Below are 27,124 nucleotides of genomic sequence, written 5' to 3'. Positions count from 1 at the left end.
CGTTAACACCGAGCAACATAAGGAGACATTAGGACAGGTGGCCAAAGGTAAAAGAGGTAGACTTTAAGGCTTGGATGTTCTGACCCTGTCATGACGGGGCCCGCCAGCAGGCCATTGGCAGGTCCGGCAGGCCCCGTTGGAAAATACCGGCAAAGTGTTACTTATCAGGATTTTTCTGCAACTCAGCACAAGGCATGCATCCAGCTCTTTTCAAAGGTGATTATTTGATCGAACTTTATGTAGAGCCACCCTTACTTGACCTTCTATAAAAGTCCCTGTCTGTAAAAGCGTACGATTTGGATGCGGGAACCAAAAGTAATATTTTCACATTTGCTGGTGACACTGAACTTGGTGGGAAGGTTAAACTAGTTCAGCAGGGGATTCGGAACCTGAATTGTAGCTCCAGTATACAGGAGGTTGAGAGTAGTGAGGTCGTGAGTAAGGTTTCAAAGTTGCAGGATGTACCAGCAGGCAGGAAGGTGGTTTAAAGTGTGTCTACTTCAATGCCAGGAGCATCCGGAATAAGGTGGGTGAACTTGCGGCATGGGTTGGTACCTGGGACTTCGATGTTGTGGCCATTCCGGAGACATGGATAGAGCAGGGACAGGAATGGTTGTTGCAGGTGCCGGGCTTTAGATATTTCAGTAAGCTCAGGGAAGGTGGTAAAAGAGGGGGAGGGGTGGCATTGTTAGTCAAGGACAGTATTACGGTGGCAGAAAGGACGTTTGATGAGGACTCGTCTACTGAGGTAGTATGGGCTGAGGTTAGGAACAGGAAAGGAGAGGTCACCCTGTTAGGGGTTTTCTATAGACCTCCGAAAAGTTCCAGAGATGTAGAGGAAAGGATTGCAAAGATGATTCTGGATAGGAGCCGAAGTAACAGGGTCGTTGTTATAGGGGACTTTAACTTTCCAAATATTGACTGGAAACGCAATAGCTCGAGTACTTTAGATAGGTCCATTTTTGTCCAATGTGTGCAGGAGGGTTTCCTGACACAGTATGTAGATAGGCCAACGAGAGGTGAAGCCATATTGGATTTGGTACTGGGTAATGAACGGGCAGCACGGTAGCCTTGTGGATAGCACAATTGCTTCACAGCTCCAGGGTCCCAGGTTCGATTCTGGCTTGGGTCACTGTCTGTGCGGAGTCTGCACATCCTCCCCGTGTGTGCGTGGGTTTCCTCAAGGTGCTCCGGTTTCCTCCCACAGTCCAAAGATGTGCGGGTTAGGTGGATTGGCCATGATAAATTGCCCTTAGTGTCCAAAATTGCCCTTAGTGTTGGGTGGGGTTACTGGGTTATGGGGATAGGGTGGCGGTGTTGACCTTGGGTAGGGTGCTCTTTCCAAGAGCCGGTGCAGACTCGATGGGCTGAATGGCCTCCTTCTGCTCTGTAAATTCTATGATAATCTATGAACCAGGACAGGTGTTAGATTTGGAGGTAGGTGAGCACTTTGGTGATAGTGACCACAATTCGATTACGTTTACTTTAGTGATGGAAACGGATAGGTATATACCGCAGGGCAAGGGTTATATCTGGGGGAAAGGCAATTATGATGCGATGAGGCAAGACATAGGATGCATCGGATGGAGAGGAAAACTGCAGTGGATGGGCACAACGGAAATGTGGAGCTTGTTCAAGGAACAGCTACTGCGTGTCCTTGATAAGTATGTACCTGTCAGGCAGGGAGGAAGTGGTCGAGCGAGGGAACTGTGGTTTACTAAAGCAGTTGAAACACTTGTTAAGAGGGAGAAGGAGGCTTATGTAAAGATGAGACGTGAAAGTTCAGTTAGGGCGCTCGACTGTTACAAGTTAGCTAGGAAGGACCTAAAGAGAGAACTAAGAAGAGCCAGGAGGGGACATGAGAAGTCTTTGGCAGGTAGGATCAAGGATAACCCTAAAGCTTTCTATAGATATGTCAGGAATAAAAGAATGTCTAGGGTAAGATTAGGGCCAGTCAAGGACAGTAGTGGGAAGTTTTGCGTGGAGTCCGAGGAGATAGGAGAGGTGCTAAATGAATATTTTTCGTCAGTATTCACACAGGAAAAAGACAATGTTGTCGAGGAGAATACTGAGATACAGGCTACTAGACTAGAAGGGCTTGAGGTTCATAAGGAGGAGGTGTTAGCAATTCTGGAAAGTGTGAAAATAAATAAGTCCCCTGGGCCGGATGGGATTTAACCTAGGATTCTCTGGGAAGCTAGGGAGGAGATTGCTGAGCCTTTGGCTTTGATCTTTAAGTCATCTATGTCTACAGGAATAGTGCCAGAAGACTTGTGGATAGCAAATGTTGTCCCCTTGTTCAAGAAGGGGAGTAGAGACAACCTTGGTAACTATAGACCAGTGCGCCTTACTTCTGTTGTGGGCAAAGTCTTGGGAAGGTTTATAAGAGATAGGATGTATAATCATCTGGAAAGGAATAATTTGATTAGAGATAGTCAACACGGTTTTGTCAAGGGTAGGTCGTGCCTCACAAACCTTATGGAGGTATTTGAGAAGGTGACCAAGCAGGTGGATGAGGGTAAATCAGTTGATGTGGTGTATGTGGATTTCAGTAAAGCATTTGATAAGGTTCCCCAAGGTAGACTATTGCAGAAAATACGGAGGCATGGGATTCATGTGATTCAGCAGTTTGGATCAGAAATTGGCTAGCTGGAAGAAGACAAAGGGTGGTGGTTGATGGGAAATGTTCTGCCTGGAGTCCAGTTACTAGTGGTGTACCACAAGGATCTGTTTTGGGGCCACTGCTGTTTGTCATTTTTATAAATGACCTGGAGGAGGGTGTAGAAGGATTGGTGAGTAAATTTGCAGATGACTCTAGAGTCGGTGGAGTTGTGGACAGTGCGGAAGGATGTTACAAGTTACAGAGGGCCATAGATAAGCTGCAGAGCTGGGCTGAGAGGTGGCAAATGGAGTTTAACGCAGAAAAGTGTGAGGTGATTCATTGTGGAAGGAATAACAGGAAGACAGAGTACTGGGCTAATGGTAAGATTCTTGGCAGTGTGGATGAGCAGAGAGATCTCGATGTCCATGTACATAGATCCCTGAAAGTAGCCACCCAGGTTGAGAGGGTTGTTAAGAAGGCGTACGGTGTGTTTGCTTTTATTGGTAGAGGGATTGAGTTTCGGAGCCATGAGGTCACGTTGCAGCTGTACAAAACTCTGGTGCGGCCGCATTTGGAGTATTGCGTGCAATTCTGGTTGCCGCATTATAGGAAGGATGTGGAAGCATTGGAAAGGGTGCAGAGGAGATTTACCAGAATGTTGCCTGGTATGGAGGGAAGATCTTATGAGGAAAGGCTGAGGAACTTGAGACTGTTTTCGTTAGTGAGAAGAAGGTTAAGAGGTGGCTTAATTGAGGCATAGAAGATGATCAGAGGATTAGATAGGGTGGACAGTGAGAGCCTTTGTCCTCGGATGGTGATGTCTAGCTTTAAATTTATAGCTTTAAATAGAGGGGAGATAGATATAGGACAGATGTCAGAGGTAGGTTCTTTACTCAGAGAGTAGTAAGGGCATGGAATGCCCTGCTTGCAACAATCGTGGATTCGCCAGCACTAAGGGCATTCAAATGGTCATTGGATAGACATATGGACGATAAGGGAATAGTGTAGATGGGCTTTAGAGTGGTTTCACAGGTCGGCGCAACATCGAGGGCCGAAGGGCCTGTACTGCGCTGTAATGTTCTATTGTTCTATGTGAGAAGGATGTTAAGAGGCTTCAAGGTAATTTAGACAAGTTGAGTGAGTGGGCAAACATGTTGCAAGATGCAGAATAATACGGATAAGTGTGAAGTTATCCATTTTGGAAGGAGAAACAGAATAGCAGACGTGGTTGCGCGGCCCCTTTAAGGGGGCGGGCTTTGTGGTCCACGTGACCGGCCCGGGACCAATCACGTGGGAACCCGAACCAATAGAGAGAAAGCCTGGGGCTCTGGGAGAAATGGCTTGGGCAGTGTGGACCTCAGAGCTGGAGAGTCAAGACCTAACCATCATTGCTCTTTGTCTGCAGATAGTTGCCTTTGCCCACTGTTAATAAACCCCTTTAGTGTTACTGAAAGTCCCCAGTGTACTGACTCGAGCCACCACAGCAGAGCATTATTTAAATGGTGATAGAATGGGAAAGGTTGATGTACAAAGGGACCTGGGTCTGGTGATTTCCCTTTAAGGGCAACATAGCAGAGTAAGGGTCACATGGCCTGTGTGACCAATTGGGGTTCGGGGTTTGGAATCACCCACGGAGAGAGAGGCTCCGAGGCAAAGAGGCATTTGGGAATTTAGCTTCAGCCATGAGGCTGTTGTATAATTATTATCAATAAATTCATTTTGTGTTTATTCATGAAATCTGTGAAAAGTGCATCTTTACACTGGGTGTCCCAGTCCACCAGTCACTAAAAGCAAACATGCAGGTACAGCAATCAGTTAGGAATCAAATCATATGTTAGCTTACATTGCAAGAGGACTTGAATACAGGAGCAAGGAGTTCTTACTGCAGTTACACAGGGCCTTGGTGAGACCACACCTCGAATATTGTGTGCAGTTTTGGTCTCCTGATCTAAGAAAGGATTTACGAGCCATAGAGGGAGTGCAGCGAAGGTCACCAGACTGATTCCTGGGATGGCTGGATTGTCCTACGAGGGGAGATTGGCTCGACTGGGCCAGTATTCATTGGAATTTAGAAGAACGAGGCGGATCTAATTTAAATATAAAAGATTCCGATAGGACAGGACAGACTGAACATTGAACATAGAACATACAGGGCAGAAGGAGGCCATTCAGCCCATCGAGTCTGCACCAACCCACTTAAGCCCTCACTTCCACCCTATTTCCGTAACCTAATAACCCCTCCTTGCCTTTTTGGACACTAAGGGCAATTTAGCATGGCCAATCCACCTAACCTGCATGTCTTTGGACTGTGGGAGGAAACCCACGCAGACACGGGGAGAACGTGCAGACTCCGCACAGACAGTGACCCAGCGGGGAATCGAACCCGGGACCCTGGCGCTGTGAAGCCACAGTGCTAGCCACTTGTGCTACTGTGCTGCCCACTGGATGCAGGGATGTTGTTCCCTCTGACTGGGGGTCTAGCACAAGGGTGGGCACAGTTTCAGGATAAGGGGTAGGCCATTTCAGACTGAGATGAGGAGAAACCTCTTCACTCAGGGGGGTTGAACCTGTGGAATTCTCTAACACAGAAAGCAATGGAGTGCAATCATTAATATATTTAAGAAGGAAATAGACTTCTAGACTCTAAAGGTATCAAGGTATGGGGAGAGAGTGGGGGTGTATGGTGTTGAGGTCAGCTATGATCATATTGAATGGTGGAGCAGGCTCGAAGGGCCGAATGGCCTACACTTGCTCCTATTTTCTATATTTCTATGAAGTAAGCGATATGTTGGTTACAGAAAAGTGCCTCTTAAAGAAGTCTTTGTTGTCGTCGGTAGATTAACTGTAAGTTTTATTGACAAGTAGAAGTAGTTACACACGTACAGTAAATGACACAGCCTGGAGAGTTAAGTGTTGAATCACCAGACTCATCCATTGTCATTACTTGTGGTTATGTTCAGGGGAAAGTCTACACGCAAGACAAAATGGTTCTTGAACTCATTTGTGGTCAGCTTGCAAATGCAGCAAGCAATTAGGAAGGCAAGTGGCATGTTGGCCTTTATTACAAGGGGTTGGAGTACAAGAATAAAGAGGTTTTCATAGATATCATAGAATTTACAGTGCAGAAGGAGGCCATTCGGCCCATCGAGTCTGCACCGGCTCTTGGAAAGAGCACCCCACCCAAGGTCAACACCTCCACCCTATCCCCATAACCCAGTAACCCCACCCAACACTAAGGGCAATTTTGGACACTAAAGACAATTTAGCATGGCCAATCCACCCAACCTGCACATCTTTGGACTGTGGGAGGAAACTGGAGCACCCGGAGGAAACCCACGCAGACACGGGGAGAATATGCAGACTCCGCACAGACAGTGACCCAAGCCGGGAATCGAACCTGGGACCCTGGAGCTGTGAAGCAATTGTGCTATCCGCTATGCTACCGTGCTATCCACTATGCTACCGTGCTGCCCCGTTTTGCGACTGGGAATATTGTTAGGCAGTTTTGGGCTCCTCATATAAGAAAGGATATACTTGCATTGGAGGAGGTACGGCGAATATTCACTAAATTGACTACCGGATAAGGAGGTTGTCCTATCATGAGCGGCTGAGTAAACTGGACTTCTATACTCTAGAGTCTGAGGGGTGATCTCATTGAAACCTGCTCAAAGTTATGACGGGGCTTGACAGGGTAGACGCTGAGAGATTGATTCCACTGGTTGGAAATCTAAACCATGGTGGCACAAACTCAGGATAAGAGGTCAATCAATCAGGACTGAGATGACTCAATGAAATGAAATGAAAATCGTTTATTGTCACAAGTAGGCTTCAAATGAAGTTACTGTGAAAAGTCCCTCGTCGCCACATTCTGCCGCCTGTTCGGGGAGGCTGGTACGGGTTGTGAATCTTTGGAATTCTCTACCCCAGAGGTTTGTGGTGGTTCCATCAATGAATATCTTGGTCAGGATTTTCTGTTTCCGATCGCTCGGACGGGTTCGGTTCGGGAATAGGAAATATTGCAAGAACTGCAAAAGTCACGTGTTACGTCGGCATAAAGGCATTGTGTGATTGGGCCCTCCCCTGCCACTGTCGGGGTGTGGTTCCCAAAGTTTAATGTCGGGAACATCGTTTGAATATATTAACGTATCAGGCCCCTTAACCTGAACCAGCCCCCCCCCGCTCCCCCTCCCCCGCCCCCGCACCGTCAGAGCATCAAACCTTGTCGGTGTGATGGCAGAATGGCGTCAATCACAACTGGCCCCCCCAAGGTGTGCACCTGCCGAGCAGACATCCCAGAGGAGTTCAGATGGGTGCAGCAGTCAGGGGGGGAGAGAGTTGTGTCCGGGCAGTGCCTGGGGAGTGCCAGTGATCAATGCCTGGATAGTGCAGGGAGGGGGGGCTGGGGGTGGGGGGGAGAAGATGCAGGGGTGGGGTTCCAGGGTGAACTCCTTTGCTCTCTCTTCTCTATGGCGGCCTTTGGAAATGGCGCCGCGATCATCAGCTGTCTAGGTTGCTGGCAGGACGGGCGAATCTGAAGCTGCCCCGCCAGTGATACATCCTGATACCTGCCTCGTGAAATGTTTTACTCCAAGTCCAGGACTACACGGCAGAGACAGCCGCCATTGCTGTTGGCGGTGCCTACACCGCTTTTCCTGCCCGACGTGGACCTTTGCCGATTTTTCAGGAAAATCTCATCCATTCTAGGCTGGGGTAGACAGATTTTCAGTCTCTCAGGAAATTAAGGGATATGGAGAGTGGGCGGGAAATTGGAGTTCAAATCCAAGGTCAGTCTGATTGTATTGAATAGTGGAGCAAGCTCGACCAGCCATATGATCTGCTCCTGTTCCTATTTAATGTGTTCTTCTTTAAAATAACTAACAGAAGTTTGATGCATGGATGAGGATATGCTCTGAGGTTGGGACTCGCTGACTGGTAATTTTAATGCATTGAAATACATTTTGCTGCATACTTTAATTAATTTAGACCTCTGTAATAAAGTAATGTATTTCCTTTCTTTTGATTGTTATCATTCATCCATATGACATTTTTTAATGAATGAGCAATGTACCCAGAATGAATTTCCATATGGATAATAAAGTGAGAATTGAATTGAAATTGACAGGACAGTATAAAGCAGAGCCAGATCAGGGCACATACCTTGCTGCAATACGAGGCCTAAATTCAATAGCACTTTCATGGAGCCAGAGTGGCATGTCTTTGACCTTCTGCTGCTAAAGCCTTCACCAGCTGGGTTTCTCAGTTTGGGCAGAACCCTGTGATGCACGATCAATGACCACTAAAGTGAGGTTGTAGTCCAACTGAAGGCTTTAATAAGCTAAATGTTTCCCCCAGCAGCTCAGGTACAGAATACCCTGCCTATCAGGGCGGAGCTATTATACATATATTTTAGCCCCTGGTCGCCACATTCCAGCGCCTGTTCGGGGAGGCTGGTACGGGAATTGAACCGTGCTGCTGGCCTGCTTTGGTCTGCTTTAAAAGCCAGCTATTTAGCCCAGTGTGCTAAACCAGCCCCTATCACTGTGTATGTAAGCGGGGAAACCGAACAGTGCAAAGATGCTATGGAGGGCCTTGATGACGGTGGTGGCGGTCATGTCAGGTCAGGGGATGGCGAATGGGAACCGGGAGTACTCGTCAATCACGTTCAGGAAGTACGTGTTGCGGTCGGTGGAGGGGAGGGGGCCTTTGAAGTCCATGCTGAGGCGTTCAAAGGGACGGGAAGCCTTTATCAGGTGCGCTCTCTCTGGCCGGTAGAAGTGCGGTTTGCACTCTGAGCAGATTTGGCAGTCCCAGGTGGCAGTCCTGACCTCCTCGCTGGAGTAGGGCAGGTTGCAGGTCTTGACGAAATGGAAAAAGCGAGTGACCCCCGGGTGGCAGAGGTCCTCGTGGAGGGCTCGGAGGCGGTCCACTTGTGCGGTGGCACATGTGCCGCGGGACAGGATGTCAAGAGGCTCGTTTAGCTTCCCGGGACGATACAAGATCTCGTAGTTGTAGGTGGAGAGTTCGATCCTCCACCGCAAGATCTTATCGTTTTTTATCTTGCCCTGCTGTGCATTATCGAACATGAAAGCAACCGACCGTTGGTCAGTGAGGAGAGTGAATCTCCTGCTGGCCAGGTAATGCCTCCAATGTCGCACAGCTTCTACTATGGCCTGGGCCTCCTTTTCGACTGAGGAGTGGTGGATTTCGGAAGCATGGAGGGTACGGGAGAAGAAGGCCACGGGTCTACCCGCTTGGTTGAAGATGGCCGGCAGAGCTACGTCGGACGCATCGCTCTCGACCTGGAAGGGGAGGGACTCGTCGATGGCGTGCATCGTGGCCTTTGCAATGTCTGCTTTGATGCGGCTGAAGGCCTGGCAGGCCTCTATCGACAGGGGAAAAGCTGTGGATTGGATCAGGGGAAGGGCCTTGTTCGCATAGTTGGGGACCCACTGGGCATAGTAGCTAAAAAACCCTGGGCAGCGTTTCAGGGCCTTGGAGCAGTGAGGGAGGGGGAACTCCATAAGGGGGCGCATGCGTTCAGGGTCGGGGCCTATAACTCCATTTCACACTACGTAGCCGAGGATGGCTAGGTGGTCGGTGCTAAACACGCATTTATCCGTGTTATACGTAAGGTTAAGGATCTTTGCGGTCTGGAGAAATTTTCGGAGGTTGGTGTCGTGGTCCTGCTGGTCGTGGCCGCAGATGGTGACATTATCGAGATACGGGAATGTTGCCCGTAAACCGTACCGGTCAACCATTCGGTCCATCTCGCGCTGGAAGACCGAGACCCCGTTAGTGACACCAAAGGGAACCCTTAAGAAGTGATAGAGCCGCCCGTCTGCCTCGAAGGCAGTGTATTTGCGGTCACTTGTGCGGATGGGGAGCTGGTGGTAGGTGGACTTGAGATCCACCGTGGAGAAGACCTTATAATGCGCAATCCTGTTTACCAGGTCGGATATGCGGGGGAGAGGGTACGCGTCCAGCTGCGTAAACCTGTTGATGGTCTGACTGTAGTCGATGACCATCCTATGCTTCTCCCCGGTCTTTACCATCACTACTTGAGCTCTCCAAGGGCTGATACTGGCTTCAATGACCCCTTCCCTCAGTAGCCTTTGGACCTCTGACCTAATAAAGATCCGGTCCTGGGCACTGTAGCGTCTGCTCCTGGTGGCGACGGGTTTGCAATCCGGAGTGAGGTTCGCAAACAGGGAAGGCAGGTCGACCTTAAGGGTCGCGAGGCCGCAGACAGTAAGGGGGGGGATAGGGCCGCCGAATTGGAACGTCAATCTTTGAAGGTTACACTGGAAGTCTAAACACAGGAGTGTAGCCGCGCAGAGGTGGGGAAGGACGTAGAGACGGAAATTTTTGAACTCCCTTCCCTGGACTGAGAGGCTTGCTACACAAAACCCCTTTATCTCCACTGAGTGGGAACCGGAGGCCAGTGAGATTTTTTGATTGGCAGGGGGATGAGGAGGGAACAGACTTACCGTATCAGGGTGTATGAAGCTCTCCGTGCTCCCAGAGTCAATTAGGCAGGACGTCTCGTGCCCGTTGATGAAAACGGTCGTCGTAGCGGTTGAGAGTGTTCGAGGTCGAGACTGATCCAGGGTCACCGAGGCCAATCGCAGTAGTTGGGAATTCTGTTCAGGCAGTGTGTGGTCGGCCGGGCTGGGGTCATGGGGGTTCTTCCAAGATGGCGTCTTCCATTGGTTGCACATGGCTGGGGGTGCACAAAATGGCGGCGCCCATCCCTCAAACGTGGCATCTGCGGAACAAGATGGCAGCGCCCGGGGTCCGCACGTGGCCCTGGGATATGGGGGTGGCGGCGACCGCTGGCCGCACGGGGCACGTGGAGAAGTTTGTGGTGGCGGTCCACATTCGCCGCTGGAGACCGCGGCCACCGCTCGGGCCTGACATACCCCCACGAAATGGCCCTTTTAGCCGCATCCCTTGCAGGTGGATGCGCGGGCCGGGCAGCGCTGGCGGGGGTGCTTGGCCTGTTCGCAAAAGTAGCAGCGGGGCCCCTAGGGGTTGCCAGGCCAACTTGCAGCGCAGGGTGTGGGGGAACGGGGGAAGTCTCGAGGTCGGCCGCTGCGGGGTTCCACGCTGCCCAGGGGGCTGCCACGCGGTCGGGAACGTAGGCGTGGCCGTCCTGGAGGCCACGTCCAGTGAGCCTGCAAGGGCCCGTGTCTCCCTGAGACGCAGGGTGTCCTTCTCTAACAGGCGCTGGCGGATTTGTGATGAAAGCATATCTGCTATGAAAGCGTCCCGGACTCGGAGTTCCGTGTGTTCGCTCGCCGAAACCTGCGGGCTGCCGCAGCTTCTTCCCAGCACCAGGAGTGTGCGGTAGAATTCCTCCAGCAAATCCCCAGGGGTTTGTCGCTTTGTTGCAAGCAGGTGCCGGGTGTAGACCTGGTTTACCGGGCGAATATAGTTTCCTTTTAGCAGCTCAATTGCTGCATCGAAGTTTTCCGCTTCCTCGATGAAGGTGTAAATCTCCGGGCTCACCTTTGAGTGCAGGACGTGCAGTTTCTGCTCTCCCGTGGGTGCATTTTCGGCCGTTCCGAGATACCCTTTAAAGCACGCCAGCCAGTGCTTAAAGATTGCCGCTGAGTTCGCCACATGGGGGCTGAGTTGCGGACACTCCGGCTTGATTCGGAGTTCCATCCTTTCTTCTTAAAAAATCTAGCTTATTAAATTGATGCACGATCAATGACCACTAAAGCGAGGTTGTAGTCCAACTGAAGGCTTTAATAAGCTAGATGTTTCCCCCAGCAGCTCAGGTACAGAATGAGGGCTGCTGGGGCGGCACGGGTTCTTATACCCCGCCTATCAGGGCGGAGCTATTATACACTCGAGCCAATAGCAAGCATACAGGTTCTACCAATGGTACTTTAGCCTCTCAGGTACCGTAGTACCTATAATACCACACCCTGAGAGCTGGTTACTTCAAAGTAAAGTAGTGCAAGGATCATGCTAATGGACTAATAAACCAGAGGATTGGACTAATAATCTGGAGTATATGATGTTGGGCTGGATGGCCTACCTCTGCTCCCACGTCTCACGGTCTTTTGGGTCCTATGTCTTATGATTTCAAATGTCACCCTGGCAGGTTAAGAATTTGAATTCAATTTAAGATAAAAAATAAATCAGGGAATAAAAACCTGACATCAGTGGAAGTGAATATGAAGCTGTTGGATTGTTGTAATAACCTCGCTGGTTCATCAGTGTTCCTTAGGGAAGGACATGTTCTGTCCTTACCAAGTCTGGGTTTACATGTGACTCCAAGTTCCACATCAAGGTGGTTAACGCTTAGCGAACCATTGAAATGTTATGGTACAGAAAGAGGCCATTCAGTCCATCGTGTTTGCATCGGCCGAAAAGGAAATTAAAAAACAAATAGCCACCCAATCAAAGGCCACCTTCCAGGTCTGTAGCCTTGTAGGTCACAGTAATTTAGGTGCAGATCCAGGTACCTTTTAAACAAATTGACGGTGTCCGCTTCAATCACCAAACTGCAGGCAGCGAATTCCAAATCCTCTGGGTGAATAGGTTCTTCCTCATGTCCCCTCTAATCCTCCTACCAATCGCCTTAAATCTGTGCCCCCGGCAACTGACCCCACCACTTGGCAGAAGTCAGGGTATCCCTGTCTACTCTATCTAGACCCCACATGGTTCATGATCTGGTACACCTCAATCAGGTCACCCCCCCTCCCCCTCCCCCCCCCCCCCCACCCCTCACCCCTCACCCCTCACCCTCCTCAGTTGTCAGCAAAGCAACCTCAGCCTATCCAATCCTTCCTCATAGCTGCAGTTTTCAAGCCCTGGCAACATTCTTGTAAGTCTCCTCAGTGCTTTCCCCAGAACAATTATGTCATGGCTGATATGATCAAACATAGCCAGGCAGTTGTGTTCAAACGCTACCAGTGTTTCATGACGCAAGCTTACCACCTTCTCCAAACAGTTGGGGACGGCTGATAAAGCCGACCTTGTCAGGAATGTTCACCTCCTGAGAAGGAATAATAGAAAATACACGCACGCATGTCGGTGATGGAAAATAAATGTTTGACAGCAAGGAAGTGGAAACAAAGGATGAATAAACCACTTAAGCTATTTTTAGAATAATTTCTAATTCAAGAGTGCTCAGAAAAATAATCGTCAAATTTATCTCTGGTAAAGCTGAACCTCTGCTGTTGTTTTGTGTCACAGTTGCTGGGATGGTATTTTTTGAGAGCAAGATTTTGTCTGTGGTGATAAACCATAGTACAGACGTTGTCTGTAAGGCAGAAAGCTGGAACCCTGCGCCGACTATCAGCTGGACTATAAACCAAACAGCTGTGGATGCAAAAATGTACACCAACACTTTTCATCCAGCTTCGGAACGTCTCTACAATGCCTTCAGCACCTTAAATCTCACACTTCCTGCCAATGCTGATGTTCAGTGTCTTGCCACCATAAAGGCACTTCCTCAGCCGAGAACGGCTGAACTTTTCATCACTGTGAAACCACGTGAGTATAATGCCTTATATATGTAAGCGACATTAGGTTTGTTGATGGTTACTGATTGGTCACAATGTCAAAATCTATATTAAACCAAGGCTGTCTGAGGTTCCTCTTGATGGTTCACTAGATAAGACAGGAGGAGCAGAGGTAGGCCATTTGACCCATCGAGTCTGCTCCACCAATTAATGGGATCATGGCGGATCTGATATAATCCTCAACTCCACTTTTCCACTTTATCCCTGTAACCCTTGATTCCCTGACTGTTAAAAACCTGTCCATCTTCGTCTTGAACATATTTAAAAAAAATTTTTTAGAGTACCCAATTAATTTTTTCCAATTAAGGGGCAATTTAGCGTGGCCAATCCACCTACCCTGCACATAAGAACCTAAGAACATAAGAACCAGGAGTAGGCCATCTGGCCCCTCGAGCCTGCTCCGCCATTCAATGAGATCATGGCTGATCTTTTGTGGACTCAGCTCCACTTTCCGGCCCGACCACCATAACCCTTAATCCCTTTATTCTTCAAAAAACTATCTATCCTTATCTTAAAACCATTTAATGAAGGAGCCTCTACTGCTTCACTGGGCAAGGAATTCCAGAGATTCACAATCCTTTGGGTGAAGAAGTTCCTCCTAAACTCGGTCCTAAATCTACCTCCCCTTATTTTGAGGCTATGCCCCCTAGTTTTGCTTTCACCCAGCAGTGGAAACAACCTGCCCACATCTATCCTATCTATTCCCTTCATAATCTTATATGTTTCTATAAGATCCCCCCTCATCTTTCTAAATTCCAATGAGTACAGTCCCAGTCTACTCAATCTCTCCTCGTAATCCAACCCCTTCAGCTCTGGGATTAACCTAGTGAATCTCCTCTGCACACCCTCCAGTGCCAGTACGTCCTTTCTCAGGTAAGGAGACAAAAACTGAACACAAAACTCCAGGTGTGGCCTCAATACACATTATACAATTGCAGCATAACCTCCCTAGTCTTAAATTCCATCCCTCTAGCAATGCAGGAGAAAACTCCATTTGCCTTCTTAATCAACTGTTGCAACTGTAAAACAACTTTTTGCGACTCATGCACTAGCACACCCAGGTCTCTCTGCACAGCAGCATGTTTTAATATTTTATCATTTAAATAATAATCCTTTTTGCTGTTATTCCTACCAAAATGGATAACCTCACATTTGTCAGCATTGTATTCCATCTGCCAGACCCTAGCCCATTCACTTCGCCTATCCAAATCCCTCTGCAGACTTCCAGTATCCTCTGCACGTTTTGCTTTACCACTTATCTTAGTGTCGTCTGCAAACTTGGACACATTGCCCTTGGTCCCCAACTCCAAATCATCTATGTAATTTGTGAACAATTGTGGGCCCAACACTGATCCCTGAGGGACACCACTAGCTATTGATTGCCAACCAGCAATCAGCAATCTCTTTGGGTTGTGGGGGCGAAACCCACGCAAACATGGGGAGAATGTGCAAACTCCACACGGACAGTGACCCAGAGCCAGGGTCGAACCTGGGACCTCGGCGCCGTGAGGCAGCAGTGCTATCCACTGCACCACCGTGCTGCCAGTCTTGAACATACTTAACGACCAGCCTCTACAGCCCTCTGTGGTAAAGAATTCTACAGATTCACTACCCTCTGAGAGGAGAAATTCCTCCTCATCGCTGTCTTAAATAAGCGACCTCTTACTCTATGCCCTCTGGTCCTAGACTCTCCCACAAGAGGAAACATCCTCACAGCACCTACCCTGTCAAGCCCCCTGAGAATCCTTTGTGTCTCAATAAAGTTGCCTCTCGTTCTTCTAAACTAAAAGGAGTACAGGCCCACCTACCCCATTAGAAAATCCCTCCATACCCAGGATCAACCGATTGAACCTTCTTTGAACTGCCTCCAATGCCAGTATATCTTTCCTAAGATAAGGTGACCAAAACTGTTCACAGTATTCCAGGTGTGGTCTAACTAGTACTTTGTATAATTGTAGCAAGACTTCCTATTTTGCACTCTGTTCCTTTTGAAACAAAGGCCAACATTCCATTTGGCTTCCCAATTACCTGCTGTACTTGCATGCTAGCTTTTTGTGATTTCTGCACCGGGACCCCCCAATCCTTCTGTGTTGCAGTTTTCTGCAGCCTTTCTCCATTTAAATAATAATCAGTTTTATTCTTCCAACCAAAGTGCATAACTTCACATTCTTCTACATTATGTTCCATCTGCCAAGTTTCTACCCCCTCACCCAGCCTGTCTATATCCCTCTGTTGACTCTTCGTGTCATCCTCACCATTTACCTTCCCACCTATTTTTGTGTCACCCGCAAACTTGGTAATAATTCATTCACTTCCCTCGTAAAAGTCATTGATATATATAGTAAATAATTGTCAGTTCGGTGAAATTGAGCCATGTAAAACAGGGTCCTCTCAAGGTTATCCTTTAGAAATTGAGGAATTTGACTAATGTTTGTGAGAGCGCCGTTATCATTGGACTCCGTGACCCCCAAGCCGAGGAAGGGAAAACTATGAATTTTCCTTTGATACCTGTTGAAATGCGAGTGTCAGGTGAGGACCAGGTGTAGTTCCATCCATGGCCAAATCTCTTGTCAACTTTCACTCTACGCAGAGCTCTCAAAAGAGGTGAGGTGGATGAGCACCTGCACTAACCATGAAGCCAGCTGTAACATGAGCCTGTGCCTTTGAGGACAGAGAGGAGAAAATTCCGAAGATTCATTCGAACCTTGGGTGCATTTACAGTGGATAGGCTACTTTTATGCCTAATCACATGACAGGGATGCCATCTTAGTGATAGCAGTACTCAGACTTATGTCATATCACATGATCTGAAGGGAAGTATTAACCAAGCTACTTTCAAGAATATTACTCCGTTTTATAAAGGAAAGGTATCTGCAGGTTTATAGCAAAAACACCAGCTTCTAATAGACTTGTGATGTTTAATGCTTATATTATGAATGTTCTTGCACCTTTGCTTTATATGTTTTGGTACAATTTATCAGTTTGCTGTGCAGCACAAGAAACTAATAGGGTTAACTGAGGCAAAAGAACATGCAAGAATGGAAAAGACCAGTACAGTCCATCAGGCTGGTCTAAAGGTACAGAAGTATAACACACCCTTCTGTCTTCGATATCTCTCAACTCTCCCTCCACCAAATATCTATCCAACTCCGTGTTGAATTTATTACCTCAATTAGTCCTCACCATTGCCAAAATAACACCCTGTGAATTCAGTTCTATTGGCTGGTTGACTTTTTATCTGTTAATGGGTTTCTGGTACATAGACTAGTTATATACCATTGATGCGCTGGAGACCCTGATCTTAGTTATTCTACATATTCCACTTCTCAAACTGATTGTTGGTGTTTAATGACTATTTGCTAATCTTTCAACAAATTTGTGTTCACAAAAAGGGGGTTACTTATCAATCAACATTGAAGCTAAGCATTGCTGACAGTCGGAACATGCACAATATTCTGCATGATATGGATAATAATAACAAGAGTGGCATCTAAAGGAGCTGGTGATGAGAACATCAACACTTTATTAAATTGATCAACAATCGACAATCATGACATTGCAGGAAAATAATATGCTAATGAATTAACAGTTTATTCCCTTTTTAAGTATTGCTGGTGTTATGACTTACTTTGACAATTACATAATGAGAAAGAAAAAAGGAGTATATAAGAAATACTTACATTTAACCTTTCATATCCACAGGATGTGTCAAATTGCTTCACAGTCAATCAAGTGCCTTGATGTAGTCATTGTTCTGATGTACGAAATGAAGCAGCTAATTTGGGGACAGTAAGCTCCCACAAAAAGCTGTGCGATAATTGCAGTTAATTAATTTTTGTGATGTTAATTGAGAGATAAATATTGGCTCGGGCTATATGAGAATAGTGTAGTGGAATCTTTTGTATCTGCCTGAGAACACAGATGGACTTGATTTAACATTTTGTGCAAACAACAGTATCTGTGACAGTACAGCACTCCCTCGGTACTGTACAGGTATATCAGCCTAGTTTTGTTGTGCGCAAGTCCTAGAGTGGCACATGACACTCCAAACTTTGGACTCAAAAGTGAAAGTGCTGATGCATCAATGTTTGGTAGGATTTTGCAAATCTCTTTATATTATGACCACCTCAAAGTCACAGAGATTCTGCAGAACATTACACTGAGAGAACAATGTCATCAATGTAATATTTCGTGACAATTATATCATAAAACGTTTCTATCGTGCTCTTTCCAACCTCAATACAGCCAGTGAAATATATTCCAAGTGTAATCACTATTCTAATGTCGAAAATGTATAGGACACAGGATACCAGTATTTTTCTTTTATTGCAGAATTCTGATGTCCTTTGTTACTTCTTCTTATTAAACAGGGTTATTCCACAACAATTGTGCAGTAATTGAGCTTTTATTAGCTATGTGGAAAAGTAACTGCCAGGGCAAGTGTGTCCTAGATTTAAATTGATGGCCTGTGGTGAGTTAACAGATCTTAGATGGTTGATGGGGATGTGAACAATTGCCGCAGGGCAGGAGGGTCAGCTAACTGCTAACACCATTTGTCAAATGCACGGGCGTTGACACTGGGTGATGACAGGCTCAGACTGTGTCTTTACAACCTCAAAGTCAAACAGGCTCACATAAGAAGGAGACACTTGGGTGAGAGTCTGAAGCAAGACCAGTGCCCTTGGAGTTTCTATCCCAGCTAGAGTCAACGCTTTCATGCGAGATAGGGAGCGAATTCGACTTTGACCTGAACTTCATTCTGGTGTTTTGAGACATGGCCTTGAATTCAAGCCCCATAGCTCCTTATCGCCAAGTCCATATTATCAGGAAGGTTTGTGCGTCCGGGTTATCAGTTATTGACTAATTCCTTGAAGTGTTTGACTTTGCAGCCAATCAAGATAAAACCTGGCTGATCGTTGCCATTGTGGTGCCTATCATTGGGGTTATCCTGCTTATAATACTCATCATAATAATTGTATGCTGCATAAAACGATCCAAACATACTGGTCAGTACCATTTTTTTTATTCATCTTTCAAATGATGACGTATTTATTTATTTGCAATTTTATTTTTTTATTGCATTTGTTCTTTGTTTGCAACATATTAAATTAATTTGTGATACTCGATATTCAAGGTAATTGGGCCGAAGTGGATTGGAGTATGCTTTGATGTTGTATAATCGGACGGTGCTTTTCACATAAGTAGGAAATGTTCATCCCCTGGACTCTCCAGCTGATGGTTGTTTGTTTATTTACTGTACTGCAGGTAACAATTACCTGCAGAAAGGCAATCTTTATTTAAAATTGATAAGGTGCCAGGACCGGATGAGATGCATTCAAGGGTACTGAGGGAAGTGAGGGTGAAAAATTGCAGCGGCTTCAGTGATAATCTTCCCGTCTTCCTTAGACATCGGGGTGGTGCCAGAGGACTGGAGAATTGGGAATGTTTTACCCTTGTTTGAAAAGGGCAGCAACAAATCAGTCAGTTTGACTTCAGTGGTGGGCAACGGTCTGGAAACTATAGTGCAGGACAAAATCAACAGTCACTTAGATAGGGCAGCACGGTAGCATTGTGGATAGCACAATTGCTTCACACCTCCAGGGTCCCAGGTTCGATTCACGGCTTGGGTCACTGTCTGTGCGGAGTCTGCACATCCTCCCCGTGTGTGCGTGGGTTTCCTCGGGTGCTCCGGTTTCCTCCCACAGTCCAAAGATGTGCAGGGTAGGTGGATTGGCCATGATAAATTGCCCTTAGTGACCAAAATTGCCCTCAGTGTTGGGTGGGGTTACTGGGTTATGGGGATAGGGTGGCGGTGTTGACCTTGGGTAGGGTGCTCTTTCCAAGAGCCGGTGCAGACTCGATGGGCCGAATGGCCTCCTTCTGCACTGTAAATTCGATGATAATCTATGATAAGCGCAGGATAATTAAAGAAAGCCAGCATTCAATAGGGGAAAATCGTGTTTAACCAACTTGGAGATTTTTGAGGAGGTAACAGAGAAGGCGGATAAGGGCAATGCTGTTTGATACAGTGCCACGCAACAGACTTTTGGGAACATTCTAGCTCATGGAATAAAAGGGAAAGTAGGCACTTAAATAACAACTTGGTTGAGTGACAGCAAACAGAGTAGCGATGAATGATTGTTTTTCAGATTGGAGGAAATTTGCAGTAGAGGTTCCCAGGCTTCCGTGTTGGGACCCTTGCTCTTCCTGATATATATTAAAGACCTAGACTGTGGTTTTCAGGGCATTCTTTCAAAATTTGAGGATAATACAAAGATTGGACATGTTGCCTGATATGGGTGGCACGGTAGCACAGTGGTTAGCACTGTTGCTTCACAGCGCCAGGGCCCCAGGTTCTATTCCCGGCTTGAGTCACGTGCGGAGTCTGCATGTTCTCCCCGTGTCTGCGTGGGTTTCCTCCGGGTGCTCCGGTTTCCTCCCACAAGTCCCGTAAGATGTGCTGTTAGGTGATTTGGGCATTCTGAATCCTCCCTCAATGTACCCGAACAGGCGGCTTCGTGTGGTGACTAGGGGCTTTTCACAGTAACGTCATTGCAGTGTAATGTAAGCCTACTTGTGACACTAATAAAGATTATTGTTATTATGAGGATGATCTTGAACTTCAAAAGGACAGAGACATATTTGTGAATTGGGCAGACAAGTGGCAGATGAAGTTAAATGCAGAGAATTCTGAGGTGATTCAATTTGGCAGGAAGAATGTGGGGAGGCAGTATAAAAAAAAGGGATAAAACTCTAAAGGAGGTGCAGGAACAGATTGTCCAACGTTTTGGTGATAAGGCAGGTGGATGGGATTAGGTAGAATGCTCTTTCACAGAGCCAACGTAGACTCGATGGGCCAAATCGCTTCTGTGATTCTGTAATCCTGAGGTTTAATTTAGGTAAATGCAGGACTCTGTGTCAGAATCCGATTTCATCTGCGCTCCCAGGGCTTTTGATAGTTATCCTATCTTGAGTAAAGTGCATTAATTTCTTTACCATGAATAAACTAAATTCTGACAAGGTAAACTAAGATAGGGATATTGGAATGGAGATCTAGAATATAGGCCAATGTGGTCCATTTATCAAATGTTCCTCAGTTGTTATCTCTACAGACAGCTAGCTTGTTTCACCGTGTACTTGCCAATGCTATACCACATTCCTTTTCAGGCAATCTGTGCCATATGTTCACCACTCCCATGGACAGTCATTAAATATAGACAGCTCACGTCATCTGAACTTGTGCAATGAGATAGGACTGATTAATTACTTTACTGTGGAACTAGATAGGATTGATTAATGGGTTCATAATGAAGGTGTGACTAGGTAGCAGTGATCATAATAACATTTTATTTTACATTCAGTTTGAGGAAGAGAAGAATGGGTCTAAGACTAGTATTTCAAACTTAAAATAGGGCAATTACGAGGGCAGAGCTAGGGAAAGTGAACTGGCTAATTAGTTCAAGGGATAGGTCAAGAGAGCTTTAGTGGCATGCATTTAAGGAGATATTTCAGAATACACAGAATAGATACATTCCAATGAGAAAGAGAAATTCCAAAGGGAGGATCCACCATCCATGATTAGCTGAAAGTTATAGTGTCAAACTTAAAGAAAAAGCAGGTACTTGCACAAAGACGAGTGGCAAGTCAGAAGATTGGATGGAATATAAAAAACAGCAAAGAATAACTAAAAGATTAATAAAAAGGGAAAAATTAGAGTATGAGAGAAAACTAGCCAGAAATATAAGGACAGATAGTAAGAGATTCAATACACACTTAAAGGGGAAAAGGGTTCACAAAGTGAGAATTGGTTCTGTAGAAAGTGAAATGAAAATGAAAATCGCTTATTGTCACAAGTAGGCGTCTAATGAAGTTACTGTGAAAAGCTCCTAGTCACCATATTCCGCTGCCTGGTCGGGGAGGCTGGTACGGGAATTGAACCGTGCTGCTGGCCTGCCTTGGTCTGCTTTCAAAGCCAGCGATTTAGCCCTGTGCTAAACCAGCCCCTGAGGCTTCAGAATTAATAATGGAAAATAAGGAGACGGCAGATGAATTGACTAGCTATTTTGCATCAGTCTTCACTATAGAGGAAACAATTAACATCCCCAAAATAGCTGTAAATCAGGAACTGGGAGGGGGGAACTCAAGGAAATTACAATCACTAGTGAAGTGGTACTTAGAAAATTATTGAAATTGTGGGTTGTCAAGTCCCGAGGTCCTGATGGACTTCAACTTAAGGTCTTGAAAGAAGTGTCTTGTGTGACAGCTGGTGCATTGGTTTTAATTTTCCAGAATTCACTAGATTTGGGTAAAGTTTCATTGGATTAGAAAAAGAGAGGGAGACAGAAAGCAGGAAACTACAGGCCAGTTAGCTTAACATCTGTCAGAGGGAAAACGTTAGAGGCTATTATTAAAGACGTTGTAACAGGACACTTAGATAAATTCCACGTAATCAGACAGAGTCAAGATGATTTTGTGAAAGGGAAATCATTTTGAAACAATTTAGTGGAGTTCCTCGAAGAAGTAACAGGTGCTGTGGGAAAATGGGAATGAGTTTATGTACTGTACTTCGATTTTCAGAAGAAATTTGACAAGGAACCTCATCAAAGATTATTGCAGGAAATAAAAGCTCATGGTGTATGGGGTAACATATTGACGTGGATAGAAGATAGGCTAGTTATGAGGAATCAGAGAGTCAAGCTGATTGGTAGAAGATGTTGGTGAGATGTAACGAGTGGTGTGCCGCAGGGATCAGTGTTGGGGCCTCAACGTTTTGCAATCTAAAAAAGTGATTTGATTGAAGGAATTGAAGATATGGTTGTTAAATTTGCTGATGACACAAAGATATGTAGGACAGTAAGTTGTGAAGAGCCCATAAGAAAGTTACAAAAGGCTATCGAGAGGTGAGGGGGAAAGGACTGGCAAATGGAGTCTGTGTGAAAATGTCAAGTTGTCCAATTTGGCAGGACAAATCAAAAAGAGGCATATTACCTGAACAGTGAGAAGTTGTAGAACTCTGAGATTCAGAGGGATCTGGGTGTCCGAGTGCATGAATCGTAAATGGTTACTCATAGAATCATAGAATTTACAGTGCCATTCAGTCCATCGAGTCTGCACCGGCCCTTGGAAAGAGCACCACACTCAAGCCCACACCTCCACCCTATCCCTGTAACCCAGTAACCCCACTTTAAAAAAAAAATATTTATTAAAGTTTTTTAACACAATTTTTCTCCCTTACAAACAATAAACGCCACCCCCCCCGTAACAAAAAAAAACGAGAAATCGCGCAGAGCATGATATATACATGGTAAAATGATATATTTACACGGCTTTGTACACTGGCCCTCACCCGTACGTGCCAGTTTCGCCAACCCTTCATGATATCTCTTGCTCATTCACCCTCCCAGGCAGTCCCCCCTCTCCCCCCCCCCCCTCCCAGGACGTCCCATCCCCCCCCCCCAAGGTTGCTGCTGCTGCTGACCGACCTTCCTCTAACGCTCCGCGAGATAGTCTAGGAACGGTTGCCACCGCCTGTAAAACCCCTGCGCAGACCCTCTCAAGGCGAACTTAATCCTCTCCAACTTTATGAACCCAGCCATATCATTTATCCAGGCCTCCAGGCTGGGGGGCTTCGCCTCCTTCCACATTAGCAAGATCCTTCGCCGGGCTACTAGGGACGCAAAGGCCAGAATGCCGGCCTCTTTCGCCTCCTGCACTCCCGGTTCGTCCACTACTCCAAATATTGCTAGCCCCCAGCTTGGCTTGACCCGGACTTTCACCACCTGAGATATTGCTCCCGCCACTCCTCTCCAGAACCCCTCCAGTGCCGGGCATGACCAAAACATATGGACATGGTTCGCCGGGCTCCCTGAGCACCTTCCACATCTGTCCTCTACCCCAAAGAACCTACTCAACCTCGCCCCCGTCAAGTGCGCTCTGTGGACCACCTTAAATTGTATCAGGCTGAGCCTGGCACACGAGGAGGAGGAAGTAACCCTACCTAGGGCATCAGCGCTCAGACCTTCCTCGATCTCCTCCCCCAGCTTCTCCTCCCATTTACCCTTCAACTCTTCTACCAGCGCTTCCCCCTCTTCTTTCAACTCCTGGTGTATTTCCGACACCTTGCCCTCCCCGACCCATACACCTGAGATCACCCTATCTTGAACTTCTTGTGCCGGGAGCAACAGGAATTCCCTCACCTGTCGCCTCACAAAAGCCCTCACCTGCATATATCTAAAGGCATTTCCTGGGGGTAACTCAAACTTCTCCTCCAGTGCCCCTAGGCTCGCAAACGTCCCGTCGATGAACAGGTCCCCCATCCTTCCAATCCCCACCCGATGCCAGCTCTAGAACCCCCCGTCCATCTTCCCCGGGACAAACCGGTGGTTACCCCTGATTGGGGACCACACCGATGCTCCCATTGCACCCCTGTGCCGTCTCCACTGGCCCCAGATCCTTAGCGTTGCGGCCACCACCGGGCTCGTGGTATACTTTGTCGGCGAGAGCGGCAGCGGTGCCGTCACCAACGCCCCCAGGCTCGTTCCTTTACAGGACGCCATCTCCATCCTCTTCCATGCCGCTCCCTCTCCCTCCATAACCCACTTGCGGATCATCGCCACATTTGCTGCCCAGTATTAGCTCCAAAGGTTTGGCAGCGCCAACCCTCCTCGGTCCCTACTGCGTTCCAGGAACCCTCTCGTTACTCTCGGGGTCTTATTCGCCCACACAAACCCCTTAATACTTCTGCCTACTCTCTTAAAAAAGGCCTTAGTGATCACGATGGGAAGGCACTGAAACACAAACAGAAACCTCGGAAGGACCACCATTTTGACCGACTGCACTCTACCCGCCAGCGAGAGCGGTAACATGTCCCATCTTTTGAAATCCTCCTCCATTTGCTCCACCAACCTTGTCAGATTCAGTTTATGTAGGGTCCCCCAACTCCTGGCTATCTGGATCCCCAGATACCGAAAGCTCCCCTCCGCCCTCCTCAGCGGTAGGTCCCCTATCCCTCTTTCTTGGTCACCCGCCTGTAATACAAAGAGCTCACTCTTCCCTACATTGAGCTTATAGCCCGAAAACTCCCCAAACTCCCTTAGAGTCTGCATGACCGCCACCATCCCCTCCATTGGATCCGCCACGTACAGCAACAGGTCATCCACATATAGCGACACCCGATGCTCTTCTCCCCCTCGGACCACCCCCTTCCATTTATTAGACTCCCTCAATGACATGGCCAATGGTTCGATCGCCAATGCGAACAACAGTGGGGGACAGGGGGCACCCCTGCCTCGTCCCTCGGTACAGTCGAAAGTACTCCGACCTCCGCCGGTTCGTCACTACACTTGCCATCGGGGCTCTGTAAAGGAGCTTAACCCAATTGATAAACCCTACCCCGAACCCAAACCTGCGCAGCACCTCCCAGAGGTACTCCCACTCTACTCGGTCAAAGGCCTTCTCCGCGTCCATAGCTGCCACTATCTCCGCCTCTCCCTCCTCCGATGGCATCATTATCACGTTTAAGAGCCGCTGCACATTGGTGTTTAGTTGCCTGCCCTTTACAAATCCCATCTGGTCCTCGTGGATTACCCCCGGGACACAGTCCTCGATCCTCGTGGCCAGCACTTTTGCCAGCAACTTTGCATCCACATTGAGGAGCGAGATCGGCCTGTACGATCCACATTGCAGTGGGTTCTTGTCCCGCTTTAGGATCAAAGAAATTGTCGCTTCCGACATTGTCGGGGGCAGGGTCCCCTCCTCTCTTGCCTCATTAAAGGTCCTCACCAGTAGCGGGGCCAACAGGTCTGCGTACTTCCTGTAGAACTCCACCGGGAATCCGTCCGGTCCGGGGCCTTCCCCGCCTGCATGCTCCCCAAACCCTTGCTCAGCTCCTCCAACCCAATTGGTGCACCCAAACCAGCCACCTCTTGCTCCTCCATCCTCGGGAATCTCAGCTGATCTAGGAATCGTCTCATCCCCTCTTCCCCCGCTGGGGCTGGGATCTGTACAGCTCTTCATAAAAGGCCTTGAATACCTCGTTTATTTTCGTCGCAATCCGAACCGTGGCTCCCCTTCCATCTTTGACTCCCCCTATTTCCCTCGCTGCCATCTTCTTACGGAGCTGGTGTGCCAGCATCCGACTAGCCTTTTCCCCATACTCGTAGGTCGCCCCCTGCGCTTTCCTCCACTGTGCCTCCGCTTTCCCTGTGGTCAACAGGTCAAACTCCGTCTGGAGCCGTCGTCTTTCCCCAAGTAATCTTTCCTCCGGGGCCTCTGCGTATCTCCTGTCCACTCTCAAAATCTCCCCCACTAACCTCTCCCTTTCCATACCCTCTGTCTTCTCCCTATGAGCCCTAATGGAAATTGTCTCTCCCCTGATCACCGCCTTTAACGCCTCCCATACCACCCCCACCCGCACCTCCCCGTTGTCGTTGGCCTCCAAGTACCTTTCGATACACCCCCTCACCTTCCCACACACCACCTCGTCCGCCAGCAGTCCCACATCCAGCCGCCACAACGGGCGTTGGTCCCTCTCCTCTCCCAGCTCCAGTTCCACCCAGTGTGGGGCATGGTCCGAAACGGCTATAGCCGAATACTCCGTCCCCTCCACCCTCGGGATGAGCGCCCTACCCAGAACAAAGAAATCTATCCGGGAGTAGGCTTTGTGTACATGGGAGAAGAAAGAAAATTCCCTGGCCTGCGGCCTTGCAAACCGCCATGGGTCAACTCCCCCCATCTGATCCATAAACCCCCTAAGTACCTTGGCCGCCGCCGGCCTCTTTCCAGTCCTTGATTTGGAGCGGTCTAGTGCTGGATCCAACACTGTATTGAAGTCCCCTCCCATTATCAGGCCTCCTATCTCCAGGTCCGGAATGCGCCCCAACATGCGCTTCATGAATCCAGCATCATCCCAGTTCGAGGCGTATACATTTACCAACACCACCCACGTCCCTTGCAGCCTACCGCTCACCACTACATATCGCCCTCCATTGTCCGCTACAATAATCTTGGCCTCAAATGACACCCGCTTTCCCACCAATATTGCCACCCCTCTATTCTTCGCGTCCAGTCCCGAGTGGAATACCTGTCCTACCCATCCCTTTCTTAGCCTGACCTGGTCCGCCACCTTCAGGTGTGTCTCTTGGAGCATGGCCACGTCCGCCTTCAGTCCCTTTAAGTGCGCGAACACTCGAGTCCTCTTCACCGGCCCATTCAGGCCCCTCACATTCCACGTTATCAGCCGGATTGGAGGGGCTCTCACCCCCCCCCACGCCCCGCCGACTAGCCATCTCCTTTTCTGGGCCAGTCCCATGTCCACGCCTCCCTCACCCTCCAGTCCCCCAGAGGAGGGATCCCCGTCCCGACCACCTCTTCTGTGTCCCATTCACTTTCGGCCAGTGCAGCAGCTACCCTTTCCCCCCCCCCACCCTTCCCCCCTCCCCTCCCCCCCTGCTAGACCCCTGTCTAGCTTTTCTGCTCCCCCCATGTCACTCCCGTAAGTCAGCTGACGCCTGCTGACCCCGGCTTCCCCCGCTATCCCATTGACCTCCCCGCGTGGGAGTCTCCCAATCCATATGCATTCCTTCGTTCCCTTTCCCGCCTTTCTTCCCGCATGCGGGAAAACACCCCGCGCTTTCCAAAGCCCGCTCCGCCCCCCCCGGCGCTGCTCCTGTCGTGGCCTTGTCTCTCTCCCCCAGCCCATGTAACATTTCCTGCGCGTGATTGACCCCCTATATACAACAGCCATCACACATCAAACCTCAAACATCCCCCCTACCCTCACAAACCCTCAGTTAGAGTCCAACTTTTTGGCTTGTACAAAGGTCCACGCCTCTTCAGGCGTGTCAAAGTAATAGTGTTGGCCCTTGTATGTGACCCACAGTCGCGCTGGCTGCAGCATTCCGAATTTTACTTCTTTCCGGTACAACGCCGCTTTGGCCCGGTTGAAACCCGCTCTCAGCTTTGCAACCTCCGTGCTCCAGTCCGG

General features: G+C 48.2%; 1 protein-coding gene across 4 annotated transcripts in view; it reads left to right on the top strand.

Moving 5' to 3' along the window:
• The window catches only part of LOC140427702 (immunoglobulin superfamily member 5-like), a 126,886-nt gene that overhangs the window by 32,832 nt on the left and 66,930 nt on the right, over window positions 1-27,124 (top strand). For 2 of the 4 annotated variants that reach the window (XM_072513217.1, XM_072513218.1), the window contains exons 4-5: window positions 12,812-13,111; window positions 18,015-18,146. In XM_072513217.1, coding sequence (XP_072369318.1) covers window positions 12,812-13,111; window positions 18,015-18,146 — 432 coding nt within the window. The remainder of the gene's footprint in view (window positions 1-12,811; window positions 13,112-18,014; window positions 18,147-27,124) is intronic. The other 2 variants (XM_072513219.1, XM_072513222.1) reach the window with 2 other exon arrangements.

Source organism: Scyliorhinus torazame, chromosome 8, assembly GCF_047496885.1.
Source record: "Scyliorhinus torazame isolate Kashiwa2021f chromosome 8, sScyTor2.1, whole genome shotgun sequence".
Taxonomy (NCBI): domain Eukaryota; kingdom Metazoa; phylum Chordata; class Chondrichthyes; order Carcharhiniformes; family Scyliorhinidae; genus Scyliorhinus; species Scyliorhinus torazame.
The sequence above is the reverse complement of the archived record's forward strand: the minus strand, read 5'-3'. Positions and strand labels throughout refer to the sequence as shown.